Source organism: Notolepis coatsorum (genome assembly GCF_963971535.1).
Source record: "Notolepis coatsorum genome assembly, chromosome: 16".
NCBI lineage: Eukaryota > Metazoa > Chordata > Actinopteri > Aulopiformes > Paralepididae > Notolepis > Notolepis coatsorum.
The window spans coordinates 106,613,643-106,638,043 of NC_140180.1; the positions used below are offsets into that span (position 1 = coordinate 106,613,643).

General features: G+C 44.4%; 1 protein-coding gene across 1 annotated transcript in view; it reads left to right on the forward strand.

Annotated features, from left to right (window-relative positions):
* The window catches only part of atp8a1 (ATPase phospholipid transporting 8A1), a gene marked incomplete at its 3' end in the record, with an annotated part of 287,871 nt that overhangs the window by 210,412 nt on the left and 53,058 nt on the right, over nt 1–24,401 (forward strand). The window contains exons 17-21 of the mRNA XM_084332147.1: nt 4,191–4,273; nt 7,699–7,748; nt 10,247–10,316; nt 11,667–11,751; nt 13,749–13,888. Of these exons, the coding sequence (XP_084188273.1) occupies nt 4,191–4,273; nt 7,699–7,748; nt 10,247–10,316; nt 11,667–11,751; nt 13,749–13,888 (428 nt within the window). The remainder of the gene's footprint in view (nt 1–4,190; nt 4,274–7,698; nt 7,749–10,246; nt 10,317–11,666; nt 11,752–13,748; nt 13,889–24,401) is intronic.

Consider the following 24,401-nt stretch of genomic DNA (forward strand, 5'->3'; position numbering starts at 1 on the left):
TGACCCACATTAGATGATTGGTATAACGCTGCCCACGGAATTATAAACGCCCCCTCGCCCATCCGGTCAACATCAGATGACGTGTAGTAACTTCTAGAAGTACGTCTAGTTGGAATTTTTTATATCGCGCTGATTGCCATCAAACTGTATTTCATCATCAATATAATGCATTTGGGGCTATATATCACGTTCTGGAGAAAGCTGCAGAAAGAGATGAAAACATACTTATACATTAGACCATACTTTACTATGAATATGTGAATGAAAAAGTTTAACGTTGCTACACAATGAACAATACATATAGGACTTTGAATGGGCCCTAATAATGGCAATGTAGCAATAGAATTTAAAAAGTTATAGCCCTGCAAAGAAGGGGACTTTCTCCATAGACAAATAGCGCTGGCAATCTATGGTATATCATTAATTTAACCCAAGGCAACCAAAGTGTTAACCAAAAGTGAAAAATTCATTAATTCAGCACCTTCTTGAGATCAAGTGTACTAAAAATCTAAGCCAATGAACAAAGGGCAGATGATTTACGATCACATTTATCATTTAAAAATGAATGTTGTTGTTTACATGTATCCCCTCCCTACTTCCCATTCCCCACACGGAAAGCACCCGATTGGATAAATTACATGCGAGTGCTCTAGTGCGACATCTAGTGGCTAAATGTTACCTATAGCACTTTTACTTGACAATCCCATTTTACTGCAATAAAAATGATTGGAATGAGGTGAGCAGACTGAAAACGTTATCTTATTAGATAGAACAGATGATGTATATATATATATATTGTCCTTGTTTTTTTCTGTTGAAAAAAGGACATAAATAACTATATTCACTCTAGCATTGTGATTCCCACTCCTAATTCGCAGCTATGTTCATATTCAGCCGTACTGTCTCACGGTATTCACCATGTAATGTAATGTCAGACCTACAGTGGCACTATGTTCGCCCTACCAGCCATGTAGGTTCAATACAGAGGGCTGTCAGTGACTACACCCTTCCACTGTTCCAGCTGCTATCTCCTAATAGTCTAATAGTGAGAGCAACAGTCGTATAAAGCCCCCAAACCCAACATGCTATTTCACCAGTTCTATGGTTCACTTTTATAGGTCCAAGGTCCACATTGTCATCATCTTTTCAAATTAGCTGAATTTCTTTTGGAAATAATTTCCCTATTGGCTCCATTTGTTGTTTGAGTCGAGAGTTTGACTGTGGGGTGTAAACAGTAGCCTGAACGCAGCACATGCTACAGTATGTTCAGGTACCATATGCTGACTCTAAGACTAACTAAAGGATATGTTATGCCATTGCCTGAGGGATGTTGTCTCAGCTCAGTCAAGGTTCGTTCTGCTGGCTGTGATTATGTAGCCAGTGTAGCATTCCAGGGACCAACAACCTGCAGCGTTAGATTCGATTACATTCAGATGCATTGTCATCATTAGGGCTGACCTTCAATTTTTTTTTTGGCATTCGAAGCTTCGGGGCCGAGATTCGATTTAAATTCTAAGCTTCGAGATAAAAATAATAATAAATAAAGAATGTATAAAATGTTTATTTTATTTTATAAAAAAAAGAAAATTATATATGTTGTGGGTCTTGTACAGCACTTTTTTCAACTTTTTCAGTGCTGTAAAGTTTTAACCTTTTTAAATCTTAGACAAACGAAACACTTTGCTTTCATGAAATATTGTAAGCCGTCATTTGAGGCTTTATAAAAGCAGCAAAATGAACACAAATCTGTCAGTGCCAAGTCCAACCTCATCTTAAATAACAAACAACATTGCTTGTTGTAGTTAACAAAGAGAGGCAGAGTTGATTTAGCAAAAAAAAAATTATCTTCATGTCTTGTAATTTTTTGCATGGTGTTATTCACTGTCAAAGATGCAAAGAAAATTATTCATATTCTCCTTTGTTTCATCACAATTTAAGCAAGCCTGGTAATAGACACACTGAGGTCCATAGATGTCCCTAGATACCAAGAACATGCAAATGGACCTTGTAGAAGTGGAGCAATCTTCCATTTACTTAGGTATATATTTTTAGGCGGATTTTCAGAAAATAGGGCTCGGGCTTAAGAGGTTAAAGATCCACAGAAATGGCATTTACAGCTGGGAGAGTTTCAGTTGCAGACGAAACAACATGTTTCATTCCATGGGATCTGACCTTTAAACTGTCACCAGGAAAAGCTCCAACAGGAGAGTTGTGTCTGACGGTCCTCTGCTCTCTCATCCTTTGAACTCTGTCACATCTGTGGTTACCGTAGTGACCACTCACCTGCTTCATAATGGACCTCTCACGGGTCTACTTCCTCGCTAGCCAAAAATAGACTGGAACCGTTGCAGAGCGCAGGTCATTTAGTGTCAGCAATGTGGCTCGTTTTAGGCTAGTTAAAGGAAAACTCCAACATTTTGGGAAATTAGCTTATTTGCCATCTACCCTGGAGTTAGACAAGAAGATACATACCTTTCTCTTCTCTGTGCATGCAGTAGGAGTAGGAAGACACGCACCGTTAGCAGTTTGCAGGAACATGCTGTATACAGTGTTACAGTACAGTACAGTACAGCAGTCTGCAGGGACATGCTGTATACAGTGTTACAGTACAGTACAGTGCAGCAGACTCCAGGTCAGCCTCAGAGCCCTTATTGTGGGGACACTTCACATGCAAACGCTTCAAGGTCAGAACTCACCTGGTCCTGAACCAGCTACTAATTACAGCACGACACCATCCCAGCAGTAGACACTAATTACAGCAGGACAACATCCTAGCAGTAGACACTAATTACAGCAGGACAACAGCCCAGCAGTAGACAGACCAGCAGTAATTACAGCATGACAACAGCCCAGCAGTAGACAGACCAGCAGACCCCCACCACCTCCTAATAGACAGTCTCCTCCCCACCGCATGTATATATTCCCTCCCCGCCGTATGTATATTTCCCTCCCACCCACCCACCCCCTCCTAATGTACAGTCCCCTCCCCATCATATGTATATACTCTGTCAGGATCTAGGGGTAACAGTACTGTATATTTGAATACCGCCTATGTCACAAATGTATCAGTACTAAATACCTATATGTCCCTATGCCATAAATGTCATGTATGTTGTGTATGTCATAAATGTCTATATGAATTGAAAATGGGGGACCCTGATGGAAACAAGACAAACGTCTTTCTCAGGTCTGCATCCCCTTAACAATTGTATGTATTGAGCCGTACTGTATTGTACCCATTCTGCAATCTGTTAAATAAAGTTTTCATTCATTCATTCATTCAGACAGACCAAGATGATGCAGGGAGGCACCACTCATCACTACTGACCATGTGGAGCTGGAGCCTACTGTACCTTAATGCAGTGGCCATATGTTCTATACATGGATCACTGTACATCATTATACTGTACATTAGGGCTGTCCCCGACTAAGGATTTGGATGGTCGACTATGAGTGGCCAAAATGTGCCGTTAGTTGACTATTGGTCGACACATTTTTTTATTTTATTTTTTAGTATAATATTTTTAATTTTCTTTATTTTTTTTATCATTCCATTTGGGCTGTGGGGGGTGCTTAATGTCTGAAGGAGTCGACTGAAGGCTTCTTGTCCTCTGCAAAAGCATGCAATTGGTCCACTGATGGATACATCTTGATATTTGTCTAGTCTAGTGGGTGAAATCCTCTTTCAGTGCCTCTGTGCCTGTTTTCTTAGGCAGTTAGCCTCTGGTATGCGCGCCATTAGCGTTAGCCACGCTTCTAGGCCTCTTTTCTTTTGGAAAGAATGATAAAAAAAATTTAATAAATTAAATTATACTTTTTTTTTTTTTTTTTTTATATATATATTCGACTAAGAGGTTGGCCAGTCGACTACGGCTCCTTTCGACCGATTAGTTGACTAATCGACTAATAGGGGTCAGCCCTACTGTACATGCATCAGTTTAGCATACATTTTCTAGTTGCTTGTTATATATATCACGTATATGCACTTTACTGTTACATTTTCACTCTGGTTAGATGCCAACTTATTTTTGTTGTACTGTGCTGTGCAATGACAATACATTTGAATGCAATCTAATGTACTGTAATCTCTCCTCTTCCTCTTCCTCCTCCTCCTCTTCCTCTCCTTCCTCCTCCTCCTCTTCCTCCTCCTCTTCCTCCCCTTCCTCTTCCTCCTCTTCCTCCCCCTCCAGATGAAGGAGCTCTGGTGAGAGCCGCATGCAACCTGGGCTTTGTCTTCTCCGGCCGAACCCCAGACTCTGTCATCATAGAAGCTGTGAGTAAGAACACTCGTCTATACGCAGATAACTCAGTGTTATCATATCAGTATCGTGATGAAGCTAATCCATACGCAGGGCTGAGCGATAATTCACTTTTATCGTATCATGATGAAGTTATGATATCGTGATATCGTTATCGCATATTTCTGTCATGTAGATGGACGATGACAACCACATATTAGGTTTCTCTCAAAATGAGCTCTTCAATATTTCAGGGGCTGTTAGTTGAAAATAACAGAGTTTTGATATCACACTTATTACATACCTTATTATGCCGTTCAAAACACATGATTCTTTTTGTGATATACTTACTGTATACTTACTTAATCATAGCATATATTTAGATTATAGCGTCTATTGTAACTATATTTATTGTAATGCAAATAGAACTGAGAGGGCATACATACCCTCATCTGCACCTTGAATTATCTACACTGCCTACTTGCTCATGTGTGTATACTCAGTTAATTATATTGTTTACACTGCCTATTTTTATTTTCTTTTTCTTACTTTTAATTTTACTTCCCCACTGTACTATAATTGTATGACCTGTATCATGTCTTCTACTATCACCATGTACCTGTACCTCCCCTCCCCCATGCTGCTATGATGCCTGCATTTCCCCAAGGGGATCAATAAAGGAATATCTTATCTTATCTTATAAGAATTGTGCAGATTCAGGAATTGATAACTGGTTTCCTTTTATCCTTGATGTGCTTGATATGAGAGCAGTTTGTTTGAGATGTAATCGGACCCTTCCTTACCTTAAACCCTTTTGCTCTTTGGGGAGCATAGGTCATTCATGAAATCTCTCCAGCTTGTTGGGCGATTTTCTCTGCTTCCTTCCATGATGTTCTTTCTTCCTTGAGATCCGCCTCAATGTAATCGGACCAAAGGCAGGAAAAGACTAAAACATGTAGTGAAGCTGAGGGTAGTTTTAGTTGACATTCTCCATGTCTTACCATCCTCCTGTATATGTTCTGGATGTCCCCTGGCCGCGGTTAACCGTCTGTAGTGTGGTAGTGAAAGGGTTAACCGTCTGTAGTGTGGTAGTGAAAGGGTTAACCTTCTGTAGTGTGGTAGTGAAATGTTAACCGTCTGTAGTGTGGTAGTGAAATGGTTAACCTTCTGTAGTGTGGTAGTGAAAGGGTTAACCTGATGTAGTGTGGTTGGTAGTGAAATGGTTAACCGTCTGTAGTGTGGTAGTGAAAGGGTTAACGGTCTGTAGTGTGGTAGTGAAATTGTTGACCGTATGTAGTGTGGTAGTGAAAGGGTTCACCGTCTGTAGTGGTAGTGAAAGGGTTGACCATCTGTAGTGTGGTAGTGAAAGGGTTAACCGTCTGTAGTGTGGTAGTGAAAGGGTTGACCGTCTGTAGTGTGGTAGTGAAAGGGTTGACCGTCTGTAGTGTGGTAGTGAAAGGGTTAACCGTATGTAGTGTGGTAATGAAATGGTTAACCGTCTGTAGTGTGGTAGTGAAAGGGTTAATCTGCTGTAGTGTGGTAGTGAAAGGGTTAACCTGCTGTAGTGTGGTAGTGAAAGGGTTAACCGTCTGTAGTGTGGTAGTGAAATTGTTGATCGTATGTAGTGTGGTAGTGAAAGGGTTAACCATCTGTAGTGGTAGTGAAAGGGTTGACCATCTGTAGTGTGGCAGTGAAAGGGTTAACCGTCTGTAGTGTGGTAGTGAAAGGGTTAACCGTCTGTAGTGTGGTAGTGAAATGGTTAACTGTCTGTAGTGTGGTAGTGAAAGGGTTGACCGTTTGTAGTGTGGTAGTGAAAGGGTTGACCGTCTGTAGTGTGGCAGTGAAAGGGTTAACCGTCTGTAGTGTGGTAGTGAAAGGGTTGACCGTCTGTAGTGTGGTAGTGAAAGGGTTAACCTGCTGTAGTGTGGCAGTGAAAGGGTTAACCGTCTGTAGTGTGGTAGTGAAAGGGTTGACCGTCTGTAGTGTGGTAGTGAAAGGGTTAACCTGCTGTAGTGTGGTAGTGAAAGGGTTAACCGTCTGTAGTGTGGTAGTGAAAGGGTTGACCGTCTGTAGTGTGGTAGTGAAAGGGTTAACCTGCTGTAGTGTGGTAGTGAAAGGGTTAACCTGCTGTAGTGTGGTAGTGAAAGGGTTAACCGTCTGTAGTGTGGTAGTGAAAGGGTTGACCGTCTGTAGTGTGGTAGTGAAAGGGTTGACCATCTGTAGTGTGGTAGTGAAAGGGTTAACCGTCTGTAGTGTGGCAGTGAAAGGGTTAACCGTCTGTAGTGTGGCAGTGAAAGGGTTAACCGTCTGTAGTGTGGTAGTGAAAGGGTTGACCGTTTGTAGTGTGGTAGTGAAAGGGTTGACCGTCTGTAGTGTGGCAGTGAAAGGGTTAACCGTCTGTAGTGTGGTAGTGAAAGGGTTGACCGTCTGTAGTGTGTTAGTGAAAGGGTTAACCTGCTGTAGTGTGGTAGTGAAAGGGTTAACCGTCTGTAGTGTGTTAGTGACAGGGTTAACTAGCCTGACGAGGGCTTGTAGGGCAGAAGCACCAACATCCATCTCCCCTCGTCGGCCCAAAGCTCTTCACCTTCATCAGGTCTCCCGACGCCCTCGGCACCTCTTTAATCACCCTGTTGGACCTGCCACTCGCCACAATTAAGAAAGTTCATTGAACCAGAGCAGGGGACTGGAACCGTTTTAAGTGCAGTTAAGGCTGATTGAAGAGTGTTGGACAGTCAGGTTCTTAGTGATTAAGATAAGACGGTCTCTGAAGGACTGAAGTTAACTTGATGACTTTCTTTCCCCATTTACTTGACTCTGTCCTTTTGTCCTTCTGTCTGCTTTTCTCTCCGTCTGTCTCTGTCTGTCTGTCTGTCTGTCTCTGTCTGTCTGCCTGTCTGTCTCTGTCTCTCTTTCTGTCTGTCTCTGTCTGTCTGTCTGTCTGTCTCTGTCTGTCTGCCTGTCTGTCTCTGTCTCTCTTTCTGTCTGTCTGTCTGTCTGTCTGTCTGTCTGTCTGTCTGTCTGTCTGTCTGTCTGTCTGTCCGTCTGTCTCTCTGTCTGTCTGTATCTCTGTCTGTCTCTGTGTATGTCTGTCTGTCTCTCTGTCTGTCTCTGTGTTTGTCTGTCTGTCCCTCTGTCTGTCTGTCTGTCTGTCTGTCTGTCTGTCTGTCTGTCTATCTGTCTGTCTGTCTCTCTGTCTGTCTCTGTGTTTGTCTGTCTGTCCCTCTGTCTGTCTGTCTGTCTGTCTGTCTGTCTGTCTGTCTGTCTGTCTGTCTGTCTGTCTGTCTCTCTGTCTGTCTGTATCTCTGTCTGTCTCTGTGTATGTCTGTCTGTCTCTCTGTCTGTCTCTGTGTTTGTCTGTCTGTCCCTCTGTCTGTCTCTCTGTCTGTCTGTCCCTCTGTCTGTCTCTCTGTCTGTCTGTCTCTGTGTTTGTCTCTGTATCTCTGTCTGTTTTGGGTCTCAGCTCGGAGGAGAAGAGAAGTACGAGTTGCTTCACGTACTGGAGTTCACAAGGTATTTGGTTGGATATACTGCAGTGCAGATATACCACATATATACTACATATATACTACATACATATATACATATATACCACATATATACTACATATATACTACATATATACTACATACTGTATATACATATATACATATATACTACATACTGTATATACATATATATACTACATATATACATATATACTACATACTGTATATACATATATACTACATATATACTACATACTGTATATACATATATACTACATATATACATATATACTACATATATACCACATAATATACCACATATATACTACATATATACTACATATATACCACATATATACTACATATATACCACATATATACTACATATATACTACATATATACCACATATATACTACATATATACCACATATATACTACATACATACTATATATATACCACATATATACTACATATATACTATATACTACATATATACCACATATATACCACATATATACCACATATATACTACATATATACTACATACATACCACATATACTACATATATACTATATATATACTACATATATACTATATATATACTATATACTACATATATACTACATATATACCACATATATACTACATATATACCACATATATACTACATATATACTACATATATACCACATATATACTACATATATACCACATATATACTACATACATACTACATATATACCACATATATACTACATATATACTATATATACTATATATACTATATACTACATATATACCACATATATACCACATATATACTACATATATACTACATATATACTATATATATACTATATACTACATATATACTACATATATACCACATGTATACTATATATACTACATATATACTATATATATATACTATATACTACATATATACTACATATATACCACATATATACTACATATATACCACATATATACTACATATATACTACATATATACCACATATATACTACATATATACCACATATATACTACATACATACTACATATATACCACATATATACTACATATATACTATATATACTACATATATACTATATATATACTATATACTACATATATACCACATATATACCACACATATACTACATATATACTATATATATACTACATATATACTATATATATACTATATACTACATATATACTACATATATACCACATATATACTACATATATACTATATATCGCTGCTGTCGGGACAAAACCTCATAACTCCAAAAACCCAACTTTTCAGCAGATGAAAAAAACTAACACAGATTTGAGGGTGAATAGAGTTAGGAGGTTTAGACAGATGATCGGTTTAATGCTTTCCCATTGTTTAAACTTTGTAAAACCCACACACACATATGGAGGATGATCTACGGAGTTGATTTATATAAAAAAAAAATTAAATGGAGTTATGAGGTTTTGTCCCGACAGCAGCGATATATACTACATATATACTATATATATACTATATACTACATATATACTACATATATACCACATATATACTACATATATACCACATATATACCACATATATACTACATATATACTACATATACCACATATATACCACATATATACCAAAGTTGAACGTTGCTGTTTCTGACGAGCTCTCAATATGTATTCCTATACTATGTACTATACACCTATCTATGCTATGATTGGCCTGTTATTGTGAATTACCACAAGACAGTTCTGAGGTTGGGTGAAAATACCATATAAGGCCAGAAAACAAATGCTGGGCAGGACTATATCATGCTTATATCATGTGGTTATAACGGGGTTATATCATGTGGTTATAACGGGGTTTTATCATGTGGTTATAACGGGGTTATATCATGTGGTTATAACGGGGTTATAGCATGTGGTTATAACGGGGTTTTATCATGTGGTTATAACGGGGTTATATCATGTGGTTATAACGGGGTTATAGCATGTGGTTATAACAGGGTTATAGCATGTGGTTATAACGGGGTTATAGCATGTGGTTATATCATGTGATTATAACAGGGTTATATCATGTGGTTATAACAGGGTTATATCATGTGGTTATAACAGGCTCTGTATCTGAAGGCTCCACTCTGCTGTTTTAGCACCACATCATGTGATTATAACACTCACTAAACACTGCTAATTACCTTGCCACAGAATCGTCAAGCCATACGGTTTTGCACATTTGACAGTGCGTCATCTGCGTTATTCATTAATGTGTGTGTGTGTGTGTGTGTGTGTGTGTGTAGGCCATGTGTGACATGGTCTCTGGTTTGTAATTTCAATATGTCAACTGAAGTAGGATGACATCATTTGGTTAGGCAGTGGTTACACCTTTAGGATGTCTCTCTCTCTCTCTCTCTCTCTCTCTCTCTCTCTCTCTCTCTCGCTCTCTCTCTCGCTCTGTCTCTCTCTCTCTGTCTCTCTCTCTCTCTCTCTCTCTCTCTCTCTCTCTCTCTCACAGCACCAGGAAGAGGATGTCAGTAATCATGCGCACCCCATCTGGCAAGATCCGTCTCTACTGCAAAGGAGCTGTGAGTGTCTGTCTGTCTCCATGGCGACAGGCGACAATCCATAGATATATTGAGATCAATATAATAGTTATACGTATCGTATACCATAGATAGATATATAATATGTGACCCTGCCTTGGCGGTTTCGCCTGCAAGTCGCGGAGGTGAGATGAATAGTAGCAAAATGCTGCAGTATAAAAACAAACTTGATAGTAGTTAGTTGATGATAATAAACATTTAACTTCATTAGCTGAAGTATTCTAAAATCATTTAAGCCATTCTCCCTGTGTGTGTTTGCGCGTGTGCACAGTCGCACACGTGTCCCATATCTTTGGAAAGACCAGATGATATTGGAGGAGTTTGATAGTATTTACTCAGGATTGCCAGATCATGTTGATATTTAAACATACAAAAAATTATAATACAAAATAAATGTATACATACATTTTGTATTTGCATGCAACATAAAAAAGATTGTTGTAGGAACGGTTTGGGAGAGAGAGGTAGGGGGGGGGGGGGGGGGGGGTTTAGATTGTGTGTTGTGAAGTTTAGACTTCAGAGAGAGAGTACAGTACTTACTGACAGTATGTTAATGCTGTTCAGTGAGGGGAGGGGCTACTGTTCACGCCCAGCCCAGACTGGCTGAAGTGAGAACATCTTTGAGAGGTGATTTCTCTGATTAAATGTTCTAGGAAAAATCATCTAGGATTTAAATCAGCACATCATCTTCAAAACATTCTCATATTTCAACGTATGACACATCATTTGAAAGCTTACATTCTGTACTTTCACAATCTGGTAAAATGGAGACATATAGGCACAATCGCTGGACAGGGACACATATAGATAGATAGATGGATATATACTAGATTTAGATATAGATAGATAGATGGATATATACTAGATTTAGATATAGATAGATAGATGGATATATACTAGATTTAGATATAGATAGATAGATGGATATATACTAGATTTAGATATAGATAGATAGATGGATATATACTAGATTTAGATATAGATAGATAGATAGATAGATAGATAGATAGATAGATAGATAGATAGATAGATAGATAGATAGATAGACAGATAGATAGACAGATAGGACAGGGCCCATCCACCACCAACAACCGAACCTGTTAACTGCATCTCTGGATATGTTACTAAATATATATATATCTAAATATGGGGCAGACTACTAGTAACCCACACAACCTGCACTATCTCCGCACAGCCGCAACAACCGTATCAACGCTCACATGGCGACGGTTGTCAGCAGCACAACAACAACAACAGTACAACATTAACACCAATAGTGTTTTTTCTTTTCGGTGTAAATATCCGATAACACCAGCGTTTTCCCCCTCGCAGGACACCGTCGTCTACGACCGTCTTGCGGACAGTTCCAGGTACAAGGAGATCACGCTCAAACATCTGGAGCAGTTTGCCACAGAGGGTGAGTGAGTGACTGAGTGAGTGAGTGAGTGAGTGAGTGAGTGAGTGGGTGGGTGGGCGGCGCCCCTCGCCACAAGCAGAACGACATCACTTCTGTATCTGATCACTTACTGTACGCAGCCTTTGCTTCATGTCCTCATTTCCTTTCTGTATGTATTTGTACATCGCTGTACATCCAGACCTCTAGGCACGTGGTGTAACAAGAAGGCACTTTCACAGCACAGTGACATTTATATTGGTTTGGGCAATAATGTCATCATCATGGGGCATTTAGTCAAGACAACGTCTTCTGTCTGGTCCTTTTGACCCAAACGTCGGCCCACCAGTAAGTAGAGCTAACGATACAGATGTGATGTGACCTAGTAACTATAACAAATGATACAGATGTGATATATGTGACCGGTAACTATAACAAACGATGCAGATGTGATATATGTGACTAGTAACTATAACAAATGATGCAGATGTGATATACTGTATGTGACTAGTAACTATAACAAACGATGCAGATATATGTGGCCTTCTTTCCGCTGTCTCTTTATGGGTAAGAAGCTGTTGGACAATACAGTTATGTCTCTACTCTGTACTTACACTGCCCCCTTGTGACATGTCAGCAGAATGCTCTAGCTTCTAGTACACATGCTGCAGAGGCCAGATCACACACATGCTGTGTCTTAAAAGCCCCGCAGTGCAGATGTTCAGTATGTATTAACCCCCGCAGTGCAGATGTTCAGTATGTATTAACCCCCGCAGTGCAGATGTTCAGTATGTAAACCAGTCTGTCCATTCTACAACTGCCTTTCCGCGTTCGTAAAGAAATCCTGTTCGTAGCTACGAACGAATCTCAGAAAAGTTCGTAACGTTCTCGTGAGTCCGTTGGATCACGAGGTCCATTGTGCCTTTCAAGTGTATGTTAACTGTTAACGTTGGTCTGTTCATCACACATGATGAACTGAACAGCCTAACCAAGTTAACCACGCGATGTGATGTTTATTTCCATAACAAGGAGTGGGACAAAAAGCTCACTTCCCTTCTGCACCGTAGGAGCTGTTTTACAAAACACACTGTATCCAATCTAATGCCAAGTATCAGCCCGCCCACACACCATTACATTAACCCTTTCACTACCACCGCGCTACAGACGGTTAACCCTTTCACTACCACCACACTACTAACCTTCTGTAGTGTGGTAGTGAAATGGTTAAAGTCTGAAAAGGCCAAATTGCGTAAAATCTCAAAACAGACCGTTGGAGGAGCATATTTTTGCACCTACTGGTGAACCTACTGAACAGTAGAGTCCGGATCACATCGCGAGCTGTGGGGTATCGGTCTAGTGAGCTACAACTTTAGGCATCATCATTATTTTACCTTGTGTGAAAATAAAAAAAACAGGTGCAATATTTACATTAATATTTAGTCTTTTCCACTTGAGACACCTCAGCAGACCTATGTCAGTGTTCCAGAGTCTATGTTTCTCCTTTGGATCCTGACGGGGATTAAAACCATTGTTCTAAAGTTGGTAGATTAAATAATCTATTCATTTTATTTATTTATTTGTCCCTTTGCCCACGAGAACTATTATCATTTTGACTATTGAAGTAATTAGTTTGGCCCTCGCTGAATTCAAGCTTATCATCAAATGATATCTGTGTTGAACTGGGCTGCTGTATTGTAATGTTCCTATGTGTTTACAAAGATCCCTAAGTCAGCATTTCACTGTGGATGTGGACCAGGGTTGAGATCATTTCTGTATAACCCTGGTAGATACATGTGTTCTGAACTTGAAAAGTGTTTTCATTCCTTCTGTATGTGAGTGTCGGACACAGTGGGAGGTAGACCCTCATGTTCCTGGATGTCCTCTGTCTCCACCCCTCATGTTCCTGGATGTCCTCTGTCTCCACCCCTCATGTTCCTGGATGTCCTCTGTCTCCACCCCTCATGTTCCTGGATGTCCTCTGTCTCCACCCCTCATGTTCCTGGATGTTCTGTCTCCACCAGGCCTGCGGACTCTGTGCTTCGCGGTGGCGGATGTCAGTGAGACGACGTACCAGCAGTGGCTGGAGGTTTACCAGCGAGCGTCCACCTCCCTGCAGAACAGAGCTCTGAAGCTGGAGGAGAGCTACGAGCTCATAGAGAAGGTCAGTCATGGGGCTGGGGGCGATATGGCCAAAAACCATAACGATATGATAATGTTATCATATCACTCGATATCGATAATTATCTATATTGTTATAAGTATACAAAAATTATTATTATTATTTCTTTTAAACAACAGATGTATGTTTATTTTGCAGCAATTCTTTGTCGTTGCCGCCATCTTTAGTGTTACATCCCCTCACACTCCAGTTCTCAGGCTGCAGCTGGTTTGAAAGTGAACGTAAACCGGCTTCTCTGCTGGCTGTGGCACCAGGGGAATTGAACAGTTCTGGCTCTGCTAGTTTATTTTCTATCTTTTGGCGCTTTTTTGGTGGACAAACCACCGCACATGTGCACCGTGACTCGTGACTGGAGACTAGCTCTGCTAGCACACATAGCCTGCTGTGTACAGACGGTTTCAAACTGTATTTTAAATTAGAAAGCAAACAAAATAAATTGACAATTTGGTCAGTATTGTCATTTGGACAAGCAAAGCCATTACTTTAAGTTGCAGGCAAGAAAGACAAGTCTGTCCACTGTCTCTGGTTTTAAAACTGCCCTGTTGCAGGTCACAAAAAAATAAATAAAAAAAAATAATAAAATAAATGTATTGATATATTTTTTTTTATTATCGATCGATATTGATGAGTAAAATATATCACGATAATTATCGTTATCGTTTTATCGCCCAGCCCAAGTCAGTCAGCACCACTATCACACTCTGAAGCTGGAGGAGAGCTACGAGCTCATAGAGAAGGTCAGTCAGCATCTCTGGTAAACAAGAATACCCTGAAGACTCTGGCAGGAGCACTCATTCAAGGGTACTACGACTATGCTTGCACCTCATGGTACCAAAGCACCTCAAAGGCGCTAAAAACAAGATTACAAACATCACAAAACAAACTGGTCAGACTACTGCTTGAACCCACCTCACCCCTGCCCACTTTGACAACCTAGGATGGCTTAGAGTAGACGACAGAGTACAGCAACTTGCAATGGGCCTGGTCTACAAGATACACTACACGACTAAGGTACCCATGTACATGTCAAAATACTTCCCAAAGGTCAGTGAATACCACGATCACAACACCAGAGGGAGCTCCACAAATCATGTCAAACCCAGATTCGGCTCAAACAAGGGACTAAACACGTTTTGCAATTATGCCACAACAATGTGGAACGCCCTACCCACAGCCGTAAAATAATGTGAATCACTACCCACCTTCAAAACCACTCTCAAAGAGCACCTACGGGAGACTGCAATTCAAAACTGGCCCCTGTATTCTTTATTTGATTTGATGTTTTTTATTTTCGTGTCTTACATACAGGTGTATGCCCAGCCCATATGGGCTTACAAGACACATAAACAATAAGTATATAATAGTATACTTGACAAATTATGACATATAGACCAAGATGGCCACACAAAAAAAGAAAATACAATAAAGCGTAATATAACACAAGCTGTAAGCAATGTATGTAAACAATGAAACAAGAGGAATTCATATACAATTATATAGCATATAGTGTGTTTTGTCTCAAGTGCCATGCTTTCTCCAAAAACCCTGCAAAACTGAAGATGTCCTCCACAAAAAAACAACTCAACATACAACTCTCAGACTCCCAAAACAAATCCGGATTTACAATTAGAATGTTCTCAAATAAAGCCCTCCTCAAATCGGTGTACAAAGGGCAATAAAAAACAAAATTATATTCATCTTCCACCACTCCCAGATCACACAGAACACACAACCGTACCTCCTCAGATTTACCTTGGAATCTACCCACTTCCACAGCCAATGGCAGGGTGCCAGACCTCAACTGGGCACACAGAGACCTCCGTCTTCTCTTTAAGTTTAACATTACATAAGGTTTTTTCCATATCTCCACCTTCCACTTATCCTGATGTGATGGATTGTAATTTTGTTTTAATTTTGTGAACCTTACACTGCAGATTGTTCATAAAAATCATACTTAAGTCAGCAGAAGAAAAAAATCATGGACATCTCTCTTGACCAGGGATGACCTTGTGCTCTGTCCCAGTTAAATATCTTTTTTATCACCCTGTCATTTGGCAGCTAGACCAGGCGGTTCCATAACCTAACCATGTCACCTTTTTTGCTTGACCAAGCATGAGTCCCAACCCATGTCCCCTTCTATAGCCCCTTTTGGTGTGTATTTATGGACTCCCAAGAAGTATCTCATGGCACGGTTCTGGATAGCATTACATGCAGGTGCATCATCAAAACCCCATACTCCAGCAGCATAAAATAAAACAGAACCCACCATTGAATCAAATAATTGTGTAAATGTCGAAAACCCAAGGTCAGTGCACACTTTCATTTACCCTGTAAATGTCCAAACCCAACCCCCTCCAATGTATAGTTTACCCCCCCCCCCCACCCAGCCTGCTTTGAATTAGTACATGCAAGCAAAGTGCAAGAAATACATTGCAAGTGTACTCACAGAAAAGTACATCTAATCTGTAGAAATATCATCTTTACTTTTTACACTTAATATACAACAACAATATACTTTCAGTTTGGAAAAATACATTTCCAAAGCAACAACACACTACATGAACAGGGAACAGATACACATAGTGCAGCAGAGACGGAATGGTGAACGATAGCAGACATTTAGCCCTGTGTTCCTCACTAGCTGTGTGAATGGTGAACGATAGCAGACATTTAGCCCTGTGTTCCTCACTAGCTGTGTGAATGGTGAAAGATAGCAGACATTTAGCCCTGTGTGCCTCACTAGCTGTGTGGCATACTGTGTGCTCGCTGTGTAGAGGAGGGTGTTTAAAGCTGTGGTTTCCTGGGTGCCCAGCAGGGGGAGACAGAGGTCGCAGGATGTTGGTGAAAAGATTGACTTGTACAGTATATTCTGTTAAAGCTGCCTCATGCTCACAAGAGCTCTGTTTGTCATTAACGAGAGAAGCCTATAGTCTGCTGCCTCATGCTCACAAGAGCTCTCTGTCGTTAACGAGAGAAGCCTGTAGTCTGCCGCCTCATGCTCACAAGAGCTCTCTGTCATTAACGAGAGAAGTCTATAGTCTGCTGCCTCATGCTCACAAGAGCTCTCTGTCGTTAACGAGAGAAGTCTATAGTCTGCTGCCTCATGCTCACAAGAGCTCTCTGTCATTAACGAGAGAAGTCTATAGTCTGCTGCCTCATGCTCACAAGAGCTCTGTCATTAACGAGAGAAGTCTATAGTCTGCTGCCTCATGCTCACAAGAGCTCTCTGTCGTTAACGAGAGAAGTCTATAGTCTGATGCCTCATGCTCACAAGAGCTCTCTGTCGTTAACGAGAGAAGTCTATAGTCTGCCGCCTCATGCTCACAAGAGCTCTCTGTCGTTAACGAGAGAAGCCTATAGTCTGCCGCCTCATGCTCACAAGAGCTCTCTGTCGTTAACGAGAGAAGCCTGTAGTCTGCTGCCTCATGCTCACAAGAGCTCTCTGTCGTTAACGAGAGAAGCCTATAGTCTGCCGCCTCATGCTCACAAGAGCTCTCTGTCGTTAACGAGAGAAACCTATAGTCTGCCGCCTCATGCTCACAAGAGCTCTCTGTCGTTAACGAGAGAAGCCTATAGTCTGCCGCCTCATGCTCACAAGAGCTCTCAGTCGTTAACGAGAGAAGCCTGTAGTCTCACTCCAGAGTCTGCGTCCCTCAGCAGCTCCACCTAGTGGACAGGCCTATGAGTTCAACTTCAAGTTTGCTTTTATTTGTCACTGTTACGACCCCTGTGAGTCTAAGGGTAAAGGGCTGTAACATAACAGTTGGTTGACAGAAAAGATGGACCAGGTTTGTAAACAACAATGATATTTATTGGTAGATGCAAAGGAAGCACATGTAGCTCAGGGGTGAGCCCAGGCCAAAACAACAAACAAACACCACTATACTCCAAATAAACACAATCTAATCTATGGTAAAAGAGATTACATTACCTAAACTACTCTTACCTAACCAAAACAGGAGAAAACAATGTCCAAAGGAAATGGCAGCTCACCCCATCTGTGCTTCCTGAGAAAGAGAGAAAAACACATTAATTATACAGAAACAAAAGCAGAATATATACAAAAACAAACTATAACTAACAATGCTCTCTCTGTGGCCATACACACACAAGGAAATTACTATTAAGCACCAAAGGCCAATAAACGAAATGCAATGCTGTCAAAGTTACAGGTTTACCAAAATCACAACAAGCCTAGCCTCATGCCAGAGAGAGAGAAAGACTGAAGTGAGAAGCCATGTTTTAACAGGTGTGGGGTGATCCATGATTGGGTGGTGTGGATTGAGTGTTGGAGTCTGGAAAGCCATCCACCAATCACTGCTGTGTTGCAATAATGGAAGGATTGGCCTGGCAGGGACCAATGGGGAAGGGAACAATGGCTGGAGGGAGGAAACAAAATGGAGAACACACACACATGGAGACACACACTGGGGAATATATACATTGGGATGTAACAGTCACGTATAAAGTGCATGTAAATTACAGTGAAATGCTTGGTTCTGTCTGAGCCCCTGAGAATGTGCTTCATACAGTAAGTAAAAGAGGAATAAAGTCCCAACACTATACAAATATACAAACTAAAGTACAACCAAGTACAATGAAGTAAACATGCTGACAACGAGGTACAAAAATGCTGACAACGAGGTACAGAAATGCAGACAATGAGGTACAAAAATGCAGACAATGAGGTACAAAAAGAAAGGCAAGATGCAAAATGCAAAGATTAGGTATGGATGTAGTGCAAATCTCTTTAATAAATAGATCAAATATGGTGTAGTGTTAAAGTGTTTAAAGTGAGTGTTTGTTTAAAGTGAGTATATGTGTGCAATGAGTGTAGATGGCTGGGTTGATGTTAAATAGTCATTGAGCATCCTGATGGCCTGGGGATAGAAGCTCCTTCTGAGTCTCTCTGTACTGGCCATGAGACTCATGAGAAAGCCATGGCTGTCAAAATTTGCCAAAGATTACATTCAAATATTCCTTCTAAAAAAACATTGAATATCTATTGTTGCGCATTATGTCCACAAGAGGGCAAACCAATACAACGTGAGACATAACTAGTAGGCTATAGGTCATTTATTTAAACATTTATATAAATATCAACATACCTACACCAGCATACAAATGGAATAATGTATTATCTCAATCTCTCAGAAGGGTCTGTCTCTCAGAGCAAGATCAAATTGATGAGTTCAATTAAATCATTGAGTAATGATTAATTAATGAGTTAGTTCACGGTATATAGAACCGACATTTATACACAGCAGTATAAAGTGTTCCTGTCACCAGCTTAACCCTACGTTGTCTGTCTCTGTGTATTCTCCATATATATATATATATATATATATATATATATATATATATATATATATATATATATATATATATATATATATATAATCATTTTATTTGATTTGGTCTCTGTGTCAGTGTGGGTAATATATAGTGCGTCAACACTGCAGCCGATCTGAAGATGTGGTATTGAAACTTCCTTCCTCTGCTTCTCTCTTACATCATCTACATTTCCTGCCACTTCCCAGTCTGATATCGGCCACGGCACATTCCAACCCTGAAATGTAATCAGCTGTTTATTTACCCAGCGGCCCGTTGGCTTGCACCTCATGTGTACCAGTTTCCTCCGAGCATCCGCTTTGAAACCACTCAGCGTCTGAACGAGGATCAGAGAACATGGCTTCATTTAAACTGCTAGCCAATACCTCCGCTTTGATTAATGTGGGCCTGTCACATACACACACATATGATAATCAAAGTTTACAATTGTGTGTGTGTGCGTGTGTGCGTGTGTGTGTGTGTGTTGTAAGTGTATATGTGTCACTGGAATTCCAACCAGGAAATACAATAATTTCCCTGAGAGGAGCGTCTGTGGAAGCACTAGTCAAACACAGGTGGCCTCGCTCGTAAATCAAGCCGTTGGCACGGTCCGCACCGCCCCTCAGCACTGCCCAAAAACAAATGGCCCCAATCAATCAAAAAGTAAACACTAAAGGTTCTCACACAAGAGATGGGGACGCTGCAATGTAGCGGTCGAGCCACCAGGTGGCACAGTGGAGTCGCTGGGATGAGACACTGAAGCCCCTTCCAGCCACAGCTCCCCTCTTCATCGGTGGTGAATCTGTACTCGGTAGTACCGATGTAATTCGGTCAGTACCCTTAAACCAAATTGGTCTCCAAAGAGCATCCATTTTGCTCTGCAATAATTTTAACATTTTTCGACGTCAATTCATTTTGCCTGGATATATTGCTAGTATTGTGTATTCTATTAATTAAATGCAACTACAGAGTTCGGTACCCAATCCTAATAGATACCATAGATCGATACCATAGATGGATGGATAGATAGATAGAGAGGAAGATATCATATATAGATACCATAGATGGCGATGACCCTGCTCCCCCGCAGCTAAAACCCTTCATCTTGTTCCATGTTCATATGACCCGTAGCTAAAACCCTTCAATGGATTCTGAACCGTTTCCAAAACCACGTCCCTGCTGGTTCAAAGCGTTTTCTTCGCGACCCCTGGAACCAAAAATGTCCTCACGGACATTTTAACACCTAAGACCCGGTCAGTCCAGCACTGTCCACCCTCTGGCCGCCGGTGTCATTTGCTTAACGTACCAGTTGCATAATTATAACTTGTATTCCTGCCACAGAAATATAATAATGTTTATTCTCCACCTGTGTGAGTGATGCGTGGTTGAATTCAGATCCTTGTGGTTATTTGGGCCATAATTGAACAAGACGTTTACGCAGAAATCAACAGTGTTGGATCCAGTAGATAGAAGTGGTTCTGGCTTCCTGAGAGCTCCTGTTACTGCTGAGTGCTCAGAACACACGGCAGCTTCTCTTTCTTTCTATGACCAATGGAATCCAAAACTGTGTATAAATATTATTATTATATATAGACTTCTTTAATATAGTAATAGAGAGGGACATGTTTCCAGATGAGTCCAGAGCGCGAGGACGGCGGCAGGCAGCGAGGCTCTGGTCACGGCTCCTCTTGGCCTAGCCGCCTGCCGCCAGCTGGCTCTGCTCTCCTGGGTCCTGTCAACCTCCAGGGCCTCCTCCAGGGCCTCCTCCAGGGCCTCCACCAGGGCCTCCACTAGGGCCTCCACCAGGGCCTCCACCAGGGCCTCCACCAGGGCCTCCACCAGGGCCTCCACCAGGGCCTCCTCCAGGGCCTCCACCAGGGCCTCCTCCAGGGCCTCCACCAGGGCTTCCACTAGGGCCTCCACCAGGGCCTCCACCAGGGCCTCCACCAGGGCCTCCACCAGGGCCTCCACCAGGGCCTCCACTAGGGCCTCCACCAGGGCCTCCACCAGGGCCTCCACCAGGGCCTCCACCAGGGCCTCCACCAGGGCCTCCACCAGGGCCTCCACCAGGGCCTCCACCAGGGCCTCCACCAGGGCCTCCTCCAGGGCCTCCTCCAGGGCCTCCTCCAGGGCCTCCTCCAGGGCCTCCACCAGGGCCTCCACCAGGGCCTCCTCCAGGGCCTCCACCAGGGCCTCCTCCAGGGCCTCCTCCAGGGCCTCCACTAGGGCCTCCACCAGGGCCTCCACCAGGGCCTCCACCAGGGCCTCCTCCAGGGCCTCCTCCAGGGCCTCCACTAGGGCCTCCACCAGGGCCTCCACCAGGGCCTCCTCTAGGGCCTCCACTAGGGCCTCCACCAGGCCTCCACCAGGGCCTCCACCAGGGCCTCCACCAGGGCCTCCACTAGGGCCTCCACCAGGGCCTCCTCCAGGGCCTCCACTAGGGCCTCCACCAGGGCCTCCTCCAGGGCCTCCACCAGGGCCTCCTCTAGGGCCTCCACCAGGGCCTCCACCAGGGCCTCCTCCAGGGCCTCCACTAGGGCCTCCACCAGGGCCTCCTCCAGGGCCTCCACCAGGGCCTCCACCAGGGCCTCCACTAGGGCCTCCACCAGGCCTTACAAGCACCAGCACCCCCTCCACCAGGGCCTCCACTAGGGCCTCCACCAGGCCTTACAAGCACCAGCACCCCCTCCACCAGGGCCTCCACTATGGCCTCCACCAGGCCTTACAAGCACCAGCACCCCCTCCACCAGGGCCTCCACTAGGGCCTCCACCAGGGCCTCCACTAGGGCCTCCACCAGGGCCTCCACTAGGGCCTCCACTAGGGCCTCCACCAGGGCCTCCACTAGGGCCTCCACCAGGGCCTCCACTAGGGCCTCCACTAGGGCCTCCACCAGGGCCTCCACCAGGGCCTCCACCAGGGCCTCCTCCAGGGCCTCCACCAGGGCCTCCACCAGGGCCTCCACTAGGGCCTCCACTAGGGCCTCCACTAGGGCCTCCACCAGGGCCTCCTCTAGGGCCTCCACTAGGGCCTCCACTAGGGCCTCCACCAGGGCCTCCTCTAGGGCCTCCACTAGGGCCTCCACCAGGGCCTCCACCAGGCCTCCACCAGGGCCTCCACCAGGCCTCCACCAGGGCCTCCACCAGGCCTCCACCAGGGCCTCCGCCAGGCCTTACGAGCACCAGCACCCCCTGCTCCAGGGCCTCCACCAGGGCCTCCGCCAGGGCCTCCACCAGGGCCTCCACCAGGGCCTCCGCCAGGGCCTCCACCAGGGCCTCCGCCAGGGCCTCCACTAGGGCCTCCACCAGGGCCTCCACCAGGGCCTCCACCAGGGCCTCCTCCAGGGCCTCCACTAGGGCCTCCACCAGGGCCTCCACCAGGGCCTCCGCCAGGGCCTCCTCCAGGGCCTCCACTAGGGCCTCCACCAGGGCCTCCACCAGGGCCTCCACCAGGGCCTCCACTAGGGCCTCCACCAGGGCCTCCACTAGGGCCTCCTCCAGGGCCTCCACTAGGGCCTCCACCAGGGCCTCCACTAGGGCCTCCACCAGGGCCTCCACTAGGGCCTCCACCAGGGCCTCCACTAGGGCCTCCACCAGCGCCTCCACCAGGGCCTCCACTAGGGCCTCCACCAGGGCCTCCACTAGGGCCTCCTCCAGGGCCTCCACTAGGGCCTCCTCCAGGGCCTCCACCAGGGCCTCCACCAGGGCCTCCACTAGGGCCTCCACCAGGGCCTCCACCAGGGCCTCCACTAGGGCCTCCTCCAGGGCCTCCTCCAGGGCCTCCACCAGGGCCTCCACTAGGGCCTCCTCCAGGGCCTCCACCAGGGCCTCCTCCAGGGCCTCCACCAGGGCCTCCACCAGGGCCTCCACCAGGGCCTCCACCAGGGCCTCCTCCAGGGCCTCCACCAGGGCCTCCACCAGGGCCTCCACCAGGGCCTCCACCAGGGCCTCCACTAGGGCCTCCTCCAGGGCCTCCACCAGGGCCTCCTCCAGGGCCTCCACCAGGGCCTCCACCAGGGCCTCCACTAGGGCCTCCTCCAGGGCCTCCACTAGGGCCTCCTCCAGGGCCTCCACTAGGGCCTCCTCCAGGGCCTCCACCAGGGCCTCCACCAGGGCCTCCACTAGGGCCTCCTCCAGGGCCTCCACTAGGGCCTCCTCCAGGGCCTCCACCAGGGCCTCCACTAGGGCCTCCTCCAGGGCCTCCACCAGGGCCTCCTCCAGGGCCTCCACCAGGGCCTCCACCAGGGCCTCCACCAGGGCCTCCACCAGGGCCTCCACTAGGGCCTCCTCCAGGGCCTCCACTAGGGCCTCCTCCAGGGCCTCCACCAGGGCCTCCACCAGGGCCTCCACCAGGGCCTCCTCCAGGGCCTCCTCCAGGGCCTCCACCAGGGCCTCCACCAGGGCCTCCACCAGGGCCTCCACCAGGGCCTCCACTAGGGCCTCCTCCAGGGCCTCCACTAGGGCCTCCTCCAGGGCCTCCACCAGGGCCTCCACCAGGGCCTCCACCAGGCCTTACACCAGGCCTTACGAGCACCAGCACCCCCTGCTGCAGACTTCCTGAGAGAAATATGTCTACCGTGTGTGTGTCAGATTCAGATTCCTTTATTAAGCCATATGTGTAACCACATTGGTAATTGTCACAGCGATACAGTGTATGCATTTTTCATTTTTTTTTATCTACTTTTTCTCCCATTTTCTATTTTTTCCCCCATCCCAATTTTGTATTGTCCAATTCTACCCTTCCCTGTCTCGAACGCTGTTAGGCCATGCCTCCCACAGGCCGGCTGCAATGTGGACCAAGCCTTGCATTACGTGTCCCCTCCGGTACTCGAGGAAGCAGCTGTCGCATCTTTTCACCTGTACAGCCTGAGGCATTGATCAGCCTGGCGGCTGAGTGGAAGAAACTTAGTCTATGACGAGCTTTCACAGCCTTTGTGTCTGTTTGTGTGTGAGGTGCACTATCAAGGCTACACCTTTTTGTTCACCAGCCACTGAGTTTGTTTACATGTAGATGAATAAGTATTTAGTAATAATTTAAGTAATAATTATCAGGCATACTCGAGTATTCCATCTTTGAGTTGGTGCATGTAAATACCATTATACTGTATACAATAAGCACCTGCAACATTAATATGTCTGTGTGTTCCAGTATCAGAACATGTTAGCC